Here is a 17969-nt window from a genome sequence, read left to right on the forward strand (position 1 = left end):
TGATGTTTTAAATTCTACTCAAAACAACAATATTTTAGTGTAGCAACTAATGCCCTCATTGAGTTAGTTCAAACAGAAGGGCAGACACTATGCACATTTCTAACAGAATATTTCGAAATTTCAATACTTTGTACTCAAATGTCGAGATTTGGATTGGATTGATCCATAACACTACTTAATACTCAAATACAGAGGTTTATAGTTGGGGGAAAAAAGTGGTTATAGAGTTTAGTTACTCTAGTTAAGGTTTGTAACTATTCTATTTAACAAGCCTTTTTAGACTTAGACTTAGACTTTCTTTATTGTCATTCAAACTTGTACTTTACAGTGCAGATAAGAATGAAATTTTGTTGCATTTGGCTCGTTGTAGTGCAGGATAAAAACAGCAGCATGTATTTACATATAAAAAATAAAAATAAGGTGCAGATATAAATAGATATAAAAAGAAAAACTATGAGTAAAAATACTATACAGATAAATATATTGCACGTTATATTGTGTTTTACAGTCCAGTGAGGTAGTCCTGTGTGGGGGTTTTTAGGGGGAATGGAGGGATTATTTTTTCCTGTTCAAAAGTCTTATGGCCTGTGGGAAGAAGCTGTTACAGAACCTGGAAGTTCTGCTTCGGAGGCTGCGGAACCTCTTTCCAGAGTCCAGCAGCGAAAACAGTCCTTGGTGGGGGTGGGAGGTGTCTCTGCTGATTTTCTGAGCCCTGGTCAGACAGCAGATCTTTGCGATCTTTTTGAGAGTGGACTCAAATTTAAGTATCCTATTCCAGTCTGCACAACAACCATTTTAACTCCAGTCCTTGATTTCCCCCCTAAGACATTTGAATCTGCCTACTTTATCAAAAAAGATAAAGGGTCTTTCTTATTGTAGCCTTATACTCTGTATGAATGCTGATAATTAATTGTATACACATTCAGATACATTTTGGGCAAAGAAACGGAAAAAGTACACCAAAAACAAATAGTCAGAGATTGTACTTTGCAAGTGAATCATAATGATAATAAGTACCGGTATAACAATTTAATGTTCTGATGGCCAAAGTGAAAAAAATAAAACTACTGTAAGTTAGAAACGTTGCATTTTAATTTTACATTACTCCCGCCAAAATAGTTGATAAAAATGGCGTCGTGGGAGGACCGGATCCCACTAGGAGACTCCGCCCACACATTATGAACAGCTGAACACCTTCTTGCTCCTGCTCCTCCAGTATTCACTTTTCTGCTTCAGTGCCATCAAAATTTCCTAAGTCTTTTCTAATGTGGCTTCGTTGGTTCAGAAAATGACTGACACAGGAGAGGGAGATGAAGAATACCAGTTTTTAAGAACGGTAAGACCCCCGTTTTTTAAACTAACCTTATGGCTAACTACTTGGTCAAAAGCTGATAAAACCCTTGAATTATGTTGTGTGGGTTTAATGTCTTGAGTATGAGGATATTTCCTCAGAAGTAGCTGCTCATTAAAGTGTCTCCTAGCTTGTAGCTACCCTTCATTTTTAGATACTATGATGACTTTTTAAACACAACAACAAAGCAGTAGCTCAATGACAATATTTCTCAATACTGTATTATTTTTAATGATTTTCTTTAGACTTTGTTACATGTAAAGTCTTACCTTAGTATTCATGGCGGAAATCAGTTGTCAACTAAAAGTTTTTTTTTTTGTTTTTTTTTTACTAGTTTCCTATTTAATTCAAATAATAAGGTTTAGTATAATTTACAAAAAAACAAAGCAATTATGGTAAGATTTATGTATTAAATCTGCTTTACTTTTATTGCAATCTCCCAGCAGGATTTTTCTATCTTCATCACCTCGGTTTGCTTAGTCACTGATTGAAAAGAAAGACCACAAATGGCTTGTTTCATTTTCACTTGGAGATGCTGTCAGTGTTCCCTAGTTGTAAGTTGTATGGCCTCTTGTTATCTTTGCCCTCTGATAAGGCATGTCACAGGGAGTATCTGTTGTAGATATGACACAAACACCTATCCTCACACAGGCACTAATGCAGATAAACTAAACCAACCAAGCCCTGCTATTGGGGGAACTAACATTTTGAAGTTTGTTTCATGCATTAATATACTATTACTATAAATCAGGTTTTTTTTATCCAGGAAACAGTTCTTTTTTGTTTTACTTGGAGTTTTTGATTTACCTGCTTTTCTCCAAAGGTCGATGTTTTTTTTTTTTTTTTATATCAAAACGTGTGTTATATTTATGGAAGTTATTGGAGATTGTCTTTCTACATCTTCCTAATACCTGTTGCAGCGATATAATGATATATTAGGCTTTTTGACATTTGGATTAGGTAATGTGTATGCGTACATTTTCACTTTAAAAATGTACTTGAAAGACGAGCTGAGCTCCTCTAGCCATCTGAATGGCAGACAGTGCCTCAGAGTTGGACAGTGTGTTTGACTGATTGCAGAGTGCTGCTGATATGAAAAGTGGATACCAGGGTGAATAAGGGGTCAGACAGTAAAGTATCTTCCCAATATGGAGGTCTGCAGCCTGGGTACAGAGAGGTGTTGGTAGTCCTGGCTGGGCTTTTTGAGACCAGTCGTCTGTTATCATTCTCTACGGTTCCTGAAATAGAATTGAAAAGCCAAATCTTTGGATGTAGGCATTTCAATGAAGATAAGATACATTTAAGGTGGAAGATCTACTGTACATGCTTTTTCTGTCAGGGTAAATCATTTAAAAATATAAATCTATCAAATAGCTGATTCTAGCAGGTTCTTTATCTACATTTAAGTAATTCAAACAAATTCTGTTCTAGACAACATTTTTGGGGCAAATTATAATATATTTTTATATATTATATATTATATTATTATTATTTATGAGTCACTATGCTTGTCTTTCTTAATTTTAGGGGTCGTCTGTGTGACTATGACAACTTCTGTTTTTATTCACCAAAGTGCCGAAAACACTTAAGTAGACTACCATTGATGCCACACATGATTAATCACACTAACTTAAATGTTAAAATTCTGTGAAAAGAAAATACCATGCATCTAGTCTCAAAATATTTTATCTCATAATAAGACAACACGACTGAAATTTGCAGGACTTATTTCGCCATGAGCACGGAACAGTTTATGATACTATGGAAATCCATCTTTGATTATTAAAACATTACCCTTAGGGGACATTGACTACAGGTTTATAATTTCATTTTGTACTAAAATTGTATGTTATTGGTTATCCTATTGCTACTGGTCTTTAAAAGTACCGGTAAGTAATCATCAGTTATTGGTGTCGGCACGTGATGTATTCTTATTTGATTTATTCAAGGTTACTTATTTGACAGGTATTTGTGGGTTGGTTAACAGGATTTTTTTGGCTAGCAATATTGATATGAAAGTCTATTCCTGATCAGTTTCAGCTCTCGCCTTCCCAAAAACTATCAGTGCAGTCTTAATTTTATAGTCACACCATGACTTTACTCAATTTTTTTTGTGCTCACTGCTGTTGTCTCTGTGTACGTTTGTTTTTTTCAGGGGGATGACGTGGTTCTGCAGAGTACGTTCACCTCCCAGGATGAACATGTGAAGCTCTGTCTTGCTGCTGAGGGATTTGGCAGCAGACTCTGCAGACTTGAGCCCACCTCTAACTGCAAAGTAAAGATCTTGCTAAGTTTTTCTCATTGGTAGTGCAGTTTTTTATTTAAGTATTGATGTCACACTTCAGCGTCTGAGATTAGTTTTTTATTTTCCCCCTATGTTCTTCCCATAAAAGCAAACAAGACAATAAGAAGAATATTGATTATTTCTGTACTTGTATTTTAATCCCTTTCATCATTGAAAATTGATCAGTGTCAGACAAAGATTTTACAGCACACACACCAAGAACATTTGATTACGATCCGATCGGGAACACGACTTATTTATGAACGGGGTATAAGTCAAGTAAAGATATATAATTTTGTCTACAGGGGGCGCTAAACTCAACACAAATGAGAGTTTCTGACAGCAGTGTTAACATTCAGTGTAATAGTTACTTTCACCTCCAGTTACATTTTCCTCTCTTCTGCAGCCTGTGTAACAGTCATTTCTGAGCCAGTCTGTCTGATATACTTTTCACTGCTTCACCTCAGAAATGTTTCTAATGTCTGATTGACATGACTGCCATTGTAACCATCAGTATTAGGAGTAGCATACGGTATTATACTGTGTTTTACTATACACTTTTAAGTTTAAAGTTTAACCTTGATTTTATAATTTAAGCCCTTTCCCCATACAAACAACATAGCCACCCAACAAATAAGGTAGAATGGGAACAATCTTCTAAGATATATAAACATTATATTCGTTAACATTAGTTAATATTATCTATATTGTTAATTGGGCTTTATTCTGGGTTAATTTATTTTCAAGTTTCAAAATTTAGGCCCTGCACTTTAGCATTATTTATTTTGAATGATGACGTGGAAAACAATCTGGACAAATATTCATCCAAACTATAATATCAGAAAATTAGACGACAGCATTTGCAAAATCTGACCTCTGCTTGTATTTCCATTCTTTAAAACTTCAGTGACTTTTATTGTGTTTGAAAATAAATATGATTCTACGTTATCTCTGAGATAATGCTCATTTAATTTTCCACTTCTAATGAAACCTTAGTTTGATTAATACATCATGGCATTAAATATTTCTTCAGATTTATATATATTTATATTTGAATCAATATGTTTTTTTATCATTTAAATTGTTTTCTCTTTTTTTGTGTTGAATGGTCACATTTTCTCCCTTTTCTCAATCCTTGTGACTGCAAATAGCACTGATGGCCTGTAAAGGGAGTCTTTTTATTTTATTTTTATTTTTCAGAATGTTCCACCTGAGTTGTCTGTATGTGGCTTTGTCCTGGCACAGTGTCTCTCTGTTAGAGCCCTTCAGGAGATGCTGGCCCACAGCCAACACATGTCTGCAGAAGTAAGAGTCTTCTCTTCTGTCTGTTTTATTCTCCTGTCTTGACTTGCCTTGTCTTCTCTTTCTCTTTCTCTTTCTCGTTCTCTTCTTCTTTTTCTCTTTCTTTTTCTTTTTCTCTTTCTCTTTCTCTTTCTCTTTCTCTTTCTCTTTCTCTTCTAATGCATTTCAATACTCAAAAAAAAAAGGTATTACCTGATAGGTGTCAGTGTAACTGTGACCTTCACACTTAAGATTGACATAACCACACAAAGCTCCCAGGTTAAGGTGGCTCTTTTAAAAGCTGTGCAAGGAAAATTTAAATAATGTTTTACTTCAGTAAAGAATACTGTCAACTGTTGGATCATAGACCATGATTTTATCTTATAATTTATACATGAGGGAAGTGCTGGAGTGACAATGTTCACAACACTGACACATAAGTCTATATTGGAATTAATCAGTTTGTCTTTACGTAAAATAACAAGTGAACAGTGAAATATTTATCATTTTACAATGATTGTTTGTCCCTGTTTTGCTTCTGATTATTTTATATTAAATATTGTTTGCATTTTATCAGGATCGTGTTTTTCTTTTCAGATTTTCTCACTTTTCCCCCGACTGTTTTTGTTTTCTTGTACTACGAGTTTTGTTTTGTTAATGTGATCGTGATTTACAGGTGGGAGCTGGAGGAAGCCAACGCACCCTTCTGTACGGCCAGGCAGTGTTGTTCCTTCACTCTTACAGCGGCATGGTGAGACGTCTTGATCCAATGCAAGAAGAATTGTTGAAGCTCTCAGTCTTGTGTTCACATGTAAACAGAATATAGTTCAATGAACTTAAAAAAAACGATATATTAACTGTAATCATGTCTTTTTAGTATCTCAGCTGCTTGTCTTCATCTCAGTCTTCAGCTGACAAGTTGGCTTTTGATGTCGGTCTACAGGAGGATAAAGCAGGTAATTGTTGATAACTTGATATTTCGAAACGGTGGTATTTGTTTCGTATTTTTTAATCTCAACCCTTTCTTCAAAGCTGTGTGCTATTCCACCACATTTCTTTCTTTATTTTAAAGCATGTGTATTTATAGGACCTGAAGTCTGTGTTTTTCCTCTTTGTCTCTCAGGTGAGACATGTTGGTGGACTGTCCATCCAGCATCCAGACAGCGATCAGAAGGTGAGAAAGTCCGTGTTGGAGATGACCTCATACTGGTCAACGTGTCTTCTGAGAGGTATCTGGTGAGTCGCTAAAGGGTGAATAATAGTAGAAGATTAAACAAAAAAACTAAGATCTGAGATGGTCTAAAACATGAATTAAATACTTGCATACTATTATCTGTTCAAAGTTGATTGAAGATGTGTTTTTATAAGTTATTTTAAAATGTATTTCTTTATTTCTTCTATGTTTCCCCTGAGCATTGCAGATTTAAAAAAAATAATTGTGGAGGGTAATCTTGGTTCTGCCGGCCCTGGATGAGTTGTTTGGCATAATTGTTTATAATAACAGCTATTGTAGTAAATCAGCATAAATCAGAAGCTCTATTCATCGTTGATTTTCCCATTTGTGTTGGATTTAACTGATTATTATTCCACACACATAATCCACAGAACATACACATTGGAGGAGATGCATATTCAAATACCCCGTTATAACTGCATCTTTAAAGGTCTGTTTAAAACTTTTTGTTAGGGGGAAAAAAATGGAAACAATTTCTATATTTCCTCCCCATAAAAAGCATGCATAAATACCCCTCCACTCTCACTTTCAATGAATCAACAATATTGTAATTTTCGAAAAGTGGCTCAATGATATTAATAACAAACAAACAGAAAACAATATAATGTGTATTATTTTTTAAACACATTTTCACAAATAAAAACAATTAACAAAATTAATAAAAATACGGAAAAGAAAAGCAGCTAACTTGTCTACTTGCAATGTACAATTTTATTTTTTGTTACATAATGCCTAAGAGGCTCTGGCTTCAGCAAAAATCCCTTTAAGCAGAAATTTCAATAAGAAAATCAAATAGCTTTTTGTCATAATATCAAGAAGAAATACCCAGTGTGAAAAATGGATCTAACCTAAAGTTAAGAACTCAAATCAGTGTCATCCTCTTAGGTAAATCCAAGCTTTTCCTATAAAAAATATTGGATTGAATGTTAAAATACTTTATTTCACCTGCCAATCACGATCCCTTTTAAATGTAGCTGTTTGGTAGTTTAAGCCTGTTTTGATGATTTTCATTTGATATCTTCCTAGCACCTGTCCTTTGGCACTGTTTTTGACAACAAAAGCTTGAGTGACAGCCTGATTGTTAATGCAGCCTTCCAGCAGACTCTCTGGAGTGTTGCTCCCATCTGCTCTGGAGGTGGAGTTGCTCAAGGCAAGTTTGGTTTCCTTTTTGGTCTGCTAGCATATTAAAAAACAAACAATCAATCTCAACAACTTTGCTGCCCAACTGACTGTTGTATCTTAGAAATATGATTTTATTTAATGAAATATTACAGCTTCATAGGATAACTCACTTTAACTGTCCTGAAACTGATGTATGGGATAACTGAGGAAGAGTTATATTCAAGACAAAGTCGACTTCAAAGATGTTATGTTTCTGTTCTGATTAAAGGATATCTGAAGGGTGGTGACACATTGCGGCTACTTCACAGCCATAGTGACGCATGTCTGACTGTTCCATCCATAGAGAAGGGAGAGGAGCTGCAAAGGTCAGTTGGAAACATCAGTCTCCTCACATCTCAGCTGAACAAAATGTCCTTTACTTAAGTGAACATGTCTGTTTTCTTAAACTAGGATCATGCATTATGAGAGTGGATCAGTCTGCAGCCATGCCCGCTCACTCTGGAGACTGGAGATTCTTCGTGTTGGGTAAATACACTGGATGCTGAAAGTGGGACTAAACAACACTGACTAACAGATGCACTTAAAAGCTTTAAAATAGTTACACAAGAAGGTCCAAATTAAACCTAGTTTAGTTTTAGTTGTTGTATGCATTGGAGTTGCAGGAGGGAAGTACCAGTGGATGGCTCTCTCTGTATTTATGTGTAACTGACAAGCATGTGTTGCTCTTGCTCATCCAGCTGTAGGTGATCAATATATTATTATTATACACTTTATTATTATTGGAAACGGCTTTATTGTGTCACTGCTAACATTTACAGAGAAAAAGAAAATGATGCACACATGTAAACAGTCACTGATTGTTAAGACCATATTGGGAGTCTCTATTTTGTATCACACTCTGCTGCCCGCTGGTCACTGCCAGCAGAGTGACCAGAAATTCTGTTGCTGCTGTTTTCCTCACAAAGGCTCTATAGAGTTGCTTGAAACAAATTCAATATCACTGGCCAAAAATGGATTTAGAATTGTGTGTCCCCTGCTCTGCTGCCTATTTCAAAATAAATAAACCCTGTTGTGAACTGCTTTGCGTCCCTTAAAGGAAAACAAAAACAAAAAACAGTGTTTTGATATTCCTCAGCTGGTGTGGAAGGCATACTTGCTGGGGGCAGCCTTTCCGACTCTGCCATATGACCACTGGGAGGTACCTGGGTTTGACAGAGGAGCGAGGCCTGCATTTGGTTGATCGGGACAGGGCTGATGTCAACACAACATCCTTCTGCTTCCGCTCTTCAAAGGTCAGGGGTCAACCTTTTGAAGGCTTCTGTAATCAATTCATAACCTGAAAGTTTCCACAAACTGAAGTCTTGAAGGTCTGCACTGTAATCCAAATAAAAATTGCATCAGTTTGTTATCAAATAAATAAATTATATCTGTATGTGTAACAATGGATTTTGCTTTTAAGGAGAAGCTGGACTCTAGCAAAAAGACAAATATGGAAGGCATGGGAACCCCAGAGATCAAGTATGGAGACTCCATTTGTTTTGTTCAGCATGTAAACTCTGGGCTCTGGCTCACCTACCAAGCTACTGATGCCAAAACTACACGCATGGTAGTGGCTCAGAGAAAGGTAAACCTTTTAGATTGGAATCAATGTTTTTAACCAAAAGCTAAGGGCTCATTTTATATATAAACTCATGGAAGAATTTTCAATGTGAACATGCATGAAATCACGCTAAACATGGAAATGGAGTCAATGGGAAATGATGTGTTTCCAGGCCATTCTGCACAGCGAGGGTCATATGGATGATGGACTGACGCTGTCCCGTTCTCAGAAGGAGGAATCCCACACTGCCAGACTCATCCGGAGTGCTACTCTCCTCTTCAATTGCTTTATCAGGTACTGCATACCTGAACTTGACTTATTCAAAATGCCAAAACATTTTTGAACACCATGGGAAACTCTGGAATAACTTATTAACTTAACTCAAATACCATGTTATGTTTTTTTTTTCTCTGAAAAGCAAACAAACAATAGTCGATCAATTTCTTTTTTAAACGTATGGTTCCTGTTGGATGTGTGTACGGATTGAAAAGTCTCGCATAGACATCATAGAGATGTTTTAGGTCCAGTCATATCTGACATTTTCAAACTGGCTGGTCTGAGCCCGATGAAGAAAAAAGATTTGGAAGTCTGGTATTTAGATTTTTTGTCGGATACTGTTCTATAACCTCTAATGAACTATTAAAATATTATTGTTATTCCCAATCCCATCTTTTTGTCAGGAAATTGGATGGTTCTAGTCAAAAAGAACATGTCATGTCTGCCAGTCTGCCAATGGAGAAAGTCACACAAAGTCTGCAGGATCTGATCGACTATTTCCAGCCTCCAGCAGAAGGACTTGAGCATGAAGCTAAACAGAACAACTTTGCAGCAATAAAGAATCGGCAGAACATGTTTCAGGAAGAGGTAAATCTAAACATTAGTAGTACCATAATTCATGGATACTACATGTTATATGTTAGTTGCTTTTACATAACTATATATTCTCTTCTCTTCTAAGGGAGTGTTAGACTTGGTCCTGGATTGTATTGACCGTCTGCACCAATATAGTACTGCTTCTCATTTTACTGAGGCTGCACAGATTGACACAGGCAGAGAGTGGGAGACGATTCTAAACCGTTTCTACGAGCTATTGGGTGAGAACTGAGTATATATGACTAGGTGCCACTTTCACATTTTTGATAATGACACAACAACATTAAATATCTACTGACACAGATATCACATGTTCAGTTGTTGTCTTACCTGCTAAACTATTATTTTGAGGTATTTGACCGAAACACCAAAATGTAATCATGGTATGAATTTCTTGTATTTTACATCAAATAAATTGGTTCTGTTTGAGTCTGCCTGAGCGTTGTGAATACTCAACACTTCTCTGTTTTCTTTCTTTCTTTTTCAACCTTCAGCTGCTCTGATTAGAGGAAACCCTGTAAACTGTGCACATTTTTCAGCTTCTCTAGACTGGCTTATTAGCAAACTGGAACGACTGGAGGCGTCTTCTGGTTTGTTTCATTTGTGGCATTCTATCATGAATAAATGTTTTTTGTTACGATAATTTGATACTAACCCTTATTTGAGTTGTTTTAGGGATAATGTAGGAAAATATGCGAGTTACACTGTGACATCTCTTGTACATTATTTTTGAGATGATGTTATATTTCACTTCAGTTAAATAGTGAATTGTATAATTTCACGTACAGGAGTCTTGGAGGTTCTGCAGTGTGTCCTGGTGGAAAGTCCTGAAGCACTCAATGTCATTAAAGAGGGACACATTCATTCAATCATCTCTTTCCTGGACAAGCATGGATGCAACCACAAGGTAGTGTTGGCAGGCCTTTTGTGCTTCTGTGAAATACTAATCATAATGTGCATAATAAAAAAACAATGCAAGCAGAAGGAAAACTTCATGTTTTCTGTATTTATTTGCTAAAACGCTGCGGCGGGAACTTTATAACAGGGTTCCCACATGTCCTGGTAAACCTTGAAAACAATTGATCAATTTGCCAGTCATTGGAAAGCACATTGAAAATGACAGAAAAAACTGAACATTTCCCTGAAGTTCTTGTGCTCTCCTGGAGAATGATTTAAGGAGTCTCATAATTTCATATTAGAGTTCCCAGAAACAAATGGCACTGTCATCTGAAAGGGCTTAATTATGTTAATGATCATATCAAATAGTGATCTTAGTTTATGGACAGTAGTACTAAGAATAGACTACAGGCTGTAGTCACATCACACAGTAGCACCTGCAGGCTCTATGACACTAAAGGGCCTTTCAGATAGGATGCGGTGCGCACTGAGCTTGACACGGAGTAGGGCGCAGAGCAAAAAGGGAGAGCACACACAAGCAAAAAGCAACATTGCACATTGCTAGGTGACCAAAACAGTAGTAACAGGGGAAAAAATCTCGGGAAAGTAGCTTCTGCCACAGCACTATGTTGAGCCTACGTGTCCACTATTGAGAAAAAAGCCCAGACTTTTTTTCTGCTGCCGAGGGGGAGACGAGCAGCGAAGAAAAGAAAGAGGGTGTTCATGAAATCCTCAGGGCAAGTCAGGATGTGGGAGAGTTTAGGCTCGTACAGGAGCTGCAGCGCTAAAACGAGCGTGACACACATTTCTGCTGCTGTAAAAAAAAAAAACTGTTGGAAATATCTTTCCAAACATGAGCTTTCTTGCCGATGTCCCGGTAGGTCTTAAAACTAGGCAGCGACGAGATACGCTCTTGCACGGAGCAACACAATAGACAAATGAAGGGGCTGGACAGCGGCGCTCAGCACCAACCGCGTCCTATCTGAAAGGCCCTTAAGGAAACTTCACAACTGTTGATGCAGTTGCAATGACAGGACAAGACAGAATGTGTTTTTACTGTGAATAAGAGAATAATATTATCGGTATCAATAATAAGTGTTACAGAGAAAAGGGGATGAGCTGGCTGCTCTTGGAGAACTCTTGAAAATCTGCATGACCGTATCAAAAAAGTACACTGAACTTGTCTTTAATATTGACCTCTTTACTGGATGGTTTTGAGTCATTTATAAACATTTGTTGTCATCATTATTACTATGATTATTTTGACTAAGGCTGGAGCAAGATACTTTAGTTGGCTCTTTTTTTTTTTACATAACCTAGTTTTTATTTTTTAGAGAAAATAAGAGGAAACATTGTTTAGGTTATAAATGCCCAAACAATAATAGAAACATACTTGTGCTATACATCTGCAGGTGTATTCATTATTCTATGATCAATTCTTCATCATTTAAAATCATATAAAAGTTCATGGTTATAGCCATAGACTGCTCATCTTCAGAATCTGACTTCCAAAGATTGTACGATGCACAATGCTTTCCTATCATACCAATTAATTGTCACTGAAAAAGTCCTTAAAAAGGTCCTGGAAAAATGATCTCTAGAAAAAAGTTGGAACCCTGATGTACGTGTCAGTATTATCTAAGAAATGTGCATGTTGTTGAACAGATATCAGTGCTTCACTAATGCATACACATGGGGAAAAAGTGTTGTGGCCCTATTAGTGGTTTTTGATCTCCCTAATGCGAGATCACATCATGTGATTATGAAGCTTTTGCTGGATGAATGCTGACAGGTTGTGTTTCAGGTGCTGGAGGTGCTGTGCTCTCTGTGTGTGTGCCATGGTGTGGCAGTGCGGTCCAATCAAAACCTCATCTGTGACAACCTGCTGCCAGACCGAGACCTGCTGCTCCAAACACGTCTGACTAATCAGGTCACCAGGTACAGTTTCAAATCTTTTTTCTCAATATGACTTCTCCGTCATTGAGCGAGAAGCAGGTTGGCTCCAGCCCCTCCACTTTTTTACAGAGAATGTGTACATTTTAACCATCGGCTGAAGGTCTGGATATAAATGCTTTTACACGTTTTAATGCAGCCAGATGAAGCTCAAGCTAGCTATTAACTACCCTCAGATTGATTGATGACATTCAAGTGGTGCAAAAAAGTATGTGTATGTTTGTGAACACTTCAGTTCAGTCTGAATGTCTTCATAGAGAGACTGTGTGAGTTGAGAATGTTTCGAGTGCCCAAGGATCTTTGTTAATCAGTGACGTGGATCAGCACTGTCAGTCCAATATCGGATTCCGTAAATTATGTCAATATCAGACCCGACACCGATATAAGATCGGATCGGTCCCATCTCTACACACAATACAGTGACAGTGAGTTATAATTTTTTTATAAAGCCTCCTTTTTGTTTAACGAAAATGATTCTTACATTTTAGTTTTCGTTAACGATAATAACCTTGGTTTCCATTTCGCCTTTCCTTTGGGTCATGTTATTTTGGCTTTTACTCCTCTACCTTTCTTTTCCCCCACAGCAGCTGCCTTCTTTTATGATGTTTTTCTTTATAAGCAGCTCATTCTGTTCCTCAGGTCTGATAACTTATTTTGTTTCGTATTCTTCGCACCTGCCTGGTCCATTTCCCAGCTCTCCCTTTGTTTGCGAGTCATTTCTCATTCTATCACTTTTACTTGTTGTTCCATAAAAAGTCCATTAGTATTTTTCCTTTCATTCTTCTCATCAAATGTCTTTCTCTTTTTCATCTTCACCTCCTCCCACCCCATTAAGTCAATTCTTACAGATCCTGTTTCTGTCCTTTTTTTTTAAATCAAATCTCTTATTCCATCTTTTTTTGGTAACAAGTTTTACCAAGTTTCTGTGTGGTGGTTTTTTTCTTCCACTCTTTGATTTCCCTCCTGTTGTGCCACATTAAGACCTGGCATTTATTCTCTAGACACTGTGTAGATGACTCAATGTTAGCAACTTGTTGGGTTTTCTTTTTCACATGCTTTTCCCTTTTATTGTTTCAAACTATGCTTCCAGATTGTTTCTGGTCATATTATTTTGCTGTTCGTATTCAAAGATCAAATGGCTCTACAAGAAACTGTTTTTATAGTTGTTCATTAATAATATTTAGACTTTTTCAATACATTTTCCGGTCATATAAATGCTTTTATCAGAATTGTTGAGGAGTATTGACGCTCTTGTTAATATTTGTTTTTACTGTACACTACTCTGCCTCAGCATGAGACCAAACATCTTCTTGGCTATGGGGGAAGATTCAGCCCAACACCGGAGGTGGTACTTTGAGCTAGTTGTGGATCATGTTGAGTCCTTCCTCACACCTGAGCCCACACACCTGCGTGTTGGCTGGGCATGCACAGAGGGTTACCAGCCCAGGCCCACAGGAGGTGAAGCCTGGGGAGGTAATGGGGTGGGAGATGACCTCTGCTCCTATGCATTTGACGGACTTCACCTCTGGTCAGGTGAGGATGACTTTAGATGAGAGATATAAGGCTCAATGTACAGGATAAGAACTCCTGGTGGAGGTTGCTCACTTTGTATGCATGTATAACAGCATGGATTGGGATGCGATTGAGGTCCACAATTAATGCTATTTTGTCCATTTAGGTGCTCCGTAACTAAGCCACCGCACTGACAGCAGCGTCTCTCTGGGAAAATAAACTAATATAAATAGACTTAATATGAACTTTGTTTTATTTTGGGCATCATGTTTTAACTTAGTAAATCTTGGTTAATCTAAATGCAGTTCTGATTTTTTTTAAGTTAGGGTGACTCTAACAACTCAAAAACAATCTCTAACAATACAAAAATCAATCTGGACACGGATTGCTTTGAAGGCTGTGACTCTTGTATATTAGGCTGCATGGGCCGCAGAGTGAGCTCTCCATTCTCTCACCTGCTGAAAGATGATGATGTGGTCAGCTGCTGCCTTGACCTCAGCGCTCCCTGCATCTCCTTCCGGGTCAACGGTCTACCTGTTCAGGGCATGTTCGAGAATTTCAGTGGAGACGGACTGCTTCATCCTGTCGTCAGCTTTTCTGCCGGAGTCACGTCAGTAGTGGAAAGATGTTTTTTGTTCAACTTGTCTATAAGTCTTAAGATCACCATTAATGTGCATTTTTGTCAACATTCATGCTTCAGTCCTTTGGCCCTCGATACATCCAGTAATTGCCTACCTTTTCTTATTTCTGGCAATCAGGGTTCATTTTCTGTTTGGGGGAAGGCATGGAGAGTTTCGTTTCCTGCCCCCACCAGGTTTTGCGCCATGCTCTGAAAGTTTGCTCCCGAGAGTTAAGCTAAAAGTAGAGCCCTGTCACACATACATCTTTGATCATGACGAAGGGAAAAAAGAGCTCATTGGCTCCTTGGTACCTGCCACTCCAGCCACCTTTACTCCCATGCCAATGGATATCAGCAAGGTAAGAATAAGCACAGATCAATCGTAATCCCTAAAATGTGTTGTATAGTTAAATATTTAATATGCATGCCTCATTAACGCTTTAACCACATGAATAGATTGTGAGTGCTGAAATGTACCATTTTGATGTAGTTTATTTACTTTTTCATAAATACTATTTTCTGGTAGGTGGTACTGCCTGTACAACTTGAAGGTATCCGAGATAAATTGGCAGAAAACATCCATGAACTTTGGGCAATGGACAGGATTGATCTTGGATGGACATATGGACCTGTAAGAAAATTATATTGCATAAAATAAATAACAAATAGTCATCATAGAGACACCACCTTGGCAATATCAAACTGTCACATACTTTGTAAGAGAATAGTACAATTAAAAGTTTGTACTTGAACCTGACTGTCCTAACTTACCTCTCTTTCTACTTTATTTTTTAGTATTATTTTCTAAATGTAAGCTTTTGTTCATTAGGTGAGAGATGAAACAAACAGACATGATCCCTCTCTAGTGGAGTTTTCCAAACTTTCAGAGCAGGGGAGGAACCAAAACCTTCAGATGGCTCAAGACACTCTCAGGTGAGCTCTACTATCTGCATTGTGCAATAGCCTATCTTTTTTTTCTACCACATTATTAACAGTAAATACTTTATTGAACACTTTATAGATGAACATTAACAGACCTTCTACCGTTCAAATTTTACTCTTACAACTGATCATTATAAGCTTTGTGCTAGGGGTTTGTTTTCATGTTTCCTGATTGTTTGTGTTTGCATTGGAGGACTCTGCTTGCCTTTGGTTTCCACATGGGCCTGACTGATTCCAGCGCTGAGGAAAGAGTCAAATACATGAGAGTGGCTGCCAAGTACGTACATGGTTAATTTTACAACTAAATGCTTGTTCTTTTGAGCCCTTGCAAAAAGCATGGACTGGATTTAAAATATCTGCTTTTGTCATGTTGTTGTTGCCACTTGAAGTTTAACCCATGAGTATAATTTGCAATCTTGACACTTATTTACATTTTTTTCCTTCTGCTTCTTAGGTATGAGCAGCCCAGTGGCTATCAACCTGCCCCATTAGACCTAAGGCAGGTTTTTCTCAGCCCAGCCCATGAGGAATTGGTTAACTTGCTGGCAGAGAATGATCACAATGTATGGGCCAGAGAGCGTATCAAGCAAGGATGGACCTACGGAGCCCAACAGGTTGATGTTCTGTGCCCTTTCTTGCACTATAATGGAGAGAAAATGCATTCAAACGACTTCTTTTCAGTCAAAATATTGCTTAACTAGTTATCAAAATAAAGTAATATTTTTTCTGTATATTGTCTCAATAAGAGAAAAGAAAGAAAATCCCAACAACACACTCTGTCAACAACAACAGTGATTCTGCTCAAAAATAGTTACACATCATTTCTCTTTGAATCTGCATTTTCAGGATGTGAAAGCCAAGCGGAGCCCGTACCTTGTGCCATACAGTCTTCTTGATGAAAGAAGAAGAAGAGTGAGCATGGAGAGTCTTAAAGAGACTGTGTGTACCCTGTTAGCTTACGGTTACAGCCTGGAGACCCTCAACCACAAAACAAGTAAGTCTCAAAGCCCTGTCATTAATTTAACATGATATAGCTCTGTTCATTTAACTTGTATTTATTGTTACAAGCAAAATATAAAGAATGTGAGTTTATTTAAGATAAGGCTCTATTTGTTATTAACTCATAATATAAGTGGCAACATATTACAGATTATATACTCTGCAAAATGTGTTAACTTATGTAACTTACTTAACTATGTCAAGGATACACTCCTCACTGTGCAGTGAGACTTGAATGCAAATGTGCAACTTACCCTATTTTTCCTGTTTCTTGGATTTACAGCCTTATTATCAAACCCTTATCATTTCTCTGTGGAGAAAGGCAGAGTGTTCAGACCAGACAAATCATACGCTGTGACCCAGGGGAAGTGGTACTTTGAATTTGAAATAGTGACTGCTGGGAAAATGAGAGTGGGCTGGGCTCGACCCGACTGTACACCAGATAAGGAGCTCGGCTCGGATGACCAGGCATTTGTCTTTGATGGATTTGAGGTGAGATATCCAAATGTCTCTGTTCTTAATGTGCCATTAACAAAAGCTTGCTTGTAATAAGCCAGACATATCTATGTGATTTTAGTATAGCCCTATGTGAATTCTTTTTTTTAACCCTACAGTCTAGAAAGTTAGGTCCATAGGTCTAATAAAAACTCAAAATTAGTTTTCAAACTCTAATCACTGTGATGTCCGAAGTTACTTTGGAGAGCAGACTGAAACAGAACTTAAGCTCTCTTTAAATTAAGCAGAAACAAGCTCACAGTTTATTTATATTCACGTCTATGAATAAAATGTCTGTTGCTTGTCCTACCACACAGCTGATCAGATACATCAAAGTTGCACTTAAGACATGTGGCCCTGATGAAGAAAATATATGATATGAAACAGCACTGGTGTCACACATGATCTCAGTTGGCTACAAAAAAAAGGCACAAAAATAGGGGATTGGTGTACATGCCAGCCATTAACACAAGGGACAAAGACGAAGTGAATCACAGCCAAATGACTCTGAGCGCATCATCCTGTTCTATTTCTTTTGCTTTCAGGCTCAGTGGTACCATCAGGGTGTTGAGCCACTGGGACGACCATGGCAGAGAGGTGATGTGGTGGGATGCCTGGTGGACATGGCTGAATGCACTATGATGGTCACGCTCAATGGAGAGATGCTGTTTAATGACAGAGGATCAGAACTGGCTGCCAAGGACTTCGATGTCAGAGACGGTTGGCAAGAGTTTTGAGTTTATACAGTAGTGTACGGATTAAACTTGAAATAGTACATCAAGCAATTTTTCTATGAGGCTCGCAAAC

General features: G+C 37.6%; 1 protein-coding gene across 1 annotated transcript in view; it reads left to right on the top strand.

Annotated features, from left to right (window-relative positions):
• Positions 1-1288: 1288 nt before the first annotated feature.
• Positions 1289-17969, top strand: part of ryr2b (ryanodine receptor 2b (cardiac)) — a 67867-nt gene continuing 51186 nt past the window's right edge. The window contains exons 1-27 of the mRNA XM_065959822.1: positions 1289-1336; positions 3507-3626; positions 4836-4940; positions 5593-5667; positions 5794-5872; positions 6040-6152; positions 7177-7300; positions 7541-7637; positions 7723-7797; positions 8408-8564; positions 8732-8896; positions 9045-9166; positions 9553-9736; positions 9831-9966; positions 10240-10335; positions 10534-10652; positions 12447-12580; positions 13887-14128; positions 14525-14717; positions 14866-15085; positions 15253-15357; positions 15556-15659; positions 15862-15945; positions 16123-16282; positions 16515-16662; positions 16951-17159; positions 17708-17882. Coding sequence (XP_065815894.1) covers positions 1289-1336; positions 3507-3626; positions 4836-4940; positions 5593-5667; positions 5794-5872; positions 6040-6152; positions 7177-7300; positions 7541-7637; positions 7723-7797; positions 8408-8564; positions 8732-8896; positions 9045-9166; positions 9553-9736; positions 9831-9966; positions 10240-10335; positions 10534-10652; positions 12447-12580; positions 13887-14128; positions 14525-14717; positions 14866-15085; positions 15253-15357; positions 15556-15659; positions 15862-15945; positions 16123-16282; positions 16515-16662; positions 16951-17159; positions 17708-17882 — 3589 coding nt within the window. The remainder of the gene's footprint in view (positions 1337-3506; positions 3627-4835; positions 4941-5592; positions 5668-5793; positions 5873-6039; positions 6153-7176; positions 7301-7540; positions 7638-7722; positions 7798-8407; positions 8565-8731; positions 8897-9044; positions 9167-9552; positions 9737-9830; positions 9967-10239; positions 10336-10533; positions 10653-12446; positions 12581-13886; positions 14129-14524; positions 14718-14865; positions 15086-15252; positions 15358-15555; positions 15660-15861; positions 15946-16122; positions 16283-16514; positions 16663-16950; positions 17160-17707; positions 17883-17969) is intronic.

This window comes from Labrus bergylta, chromosome 10 (genome assembly GCF_963930695.1).
Source record: "Labrus bergylta chromosome 10, fLabBer1.1, whole genome shotgun sequence".
NCBI classification, from domain to species: Eukaryota; Metazoa; Chordata; class Actinopteri; order Labriformes; family Labridae; genus Labrus; species Labrus bergylta.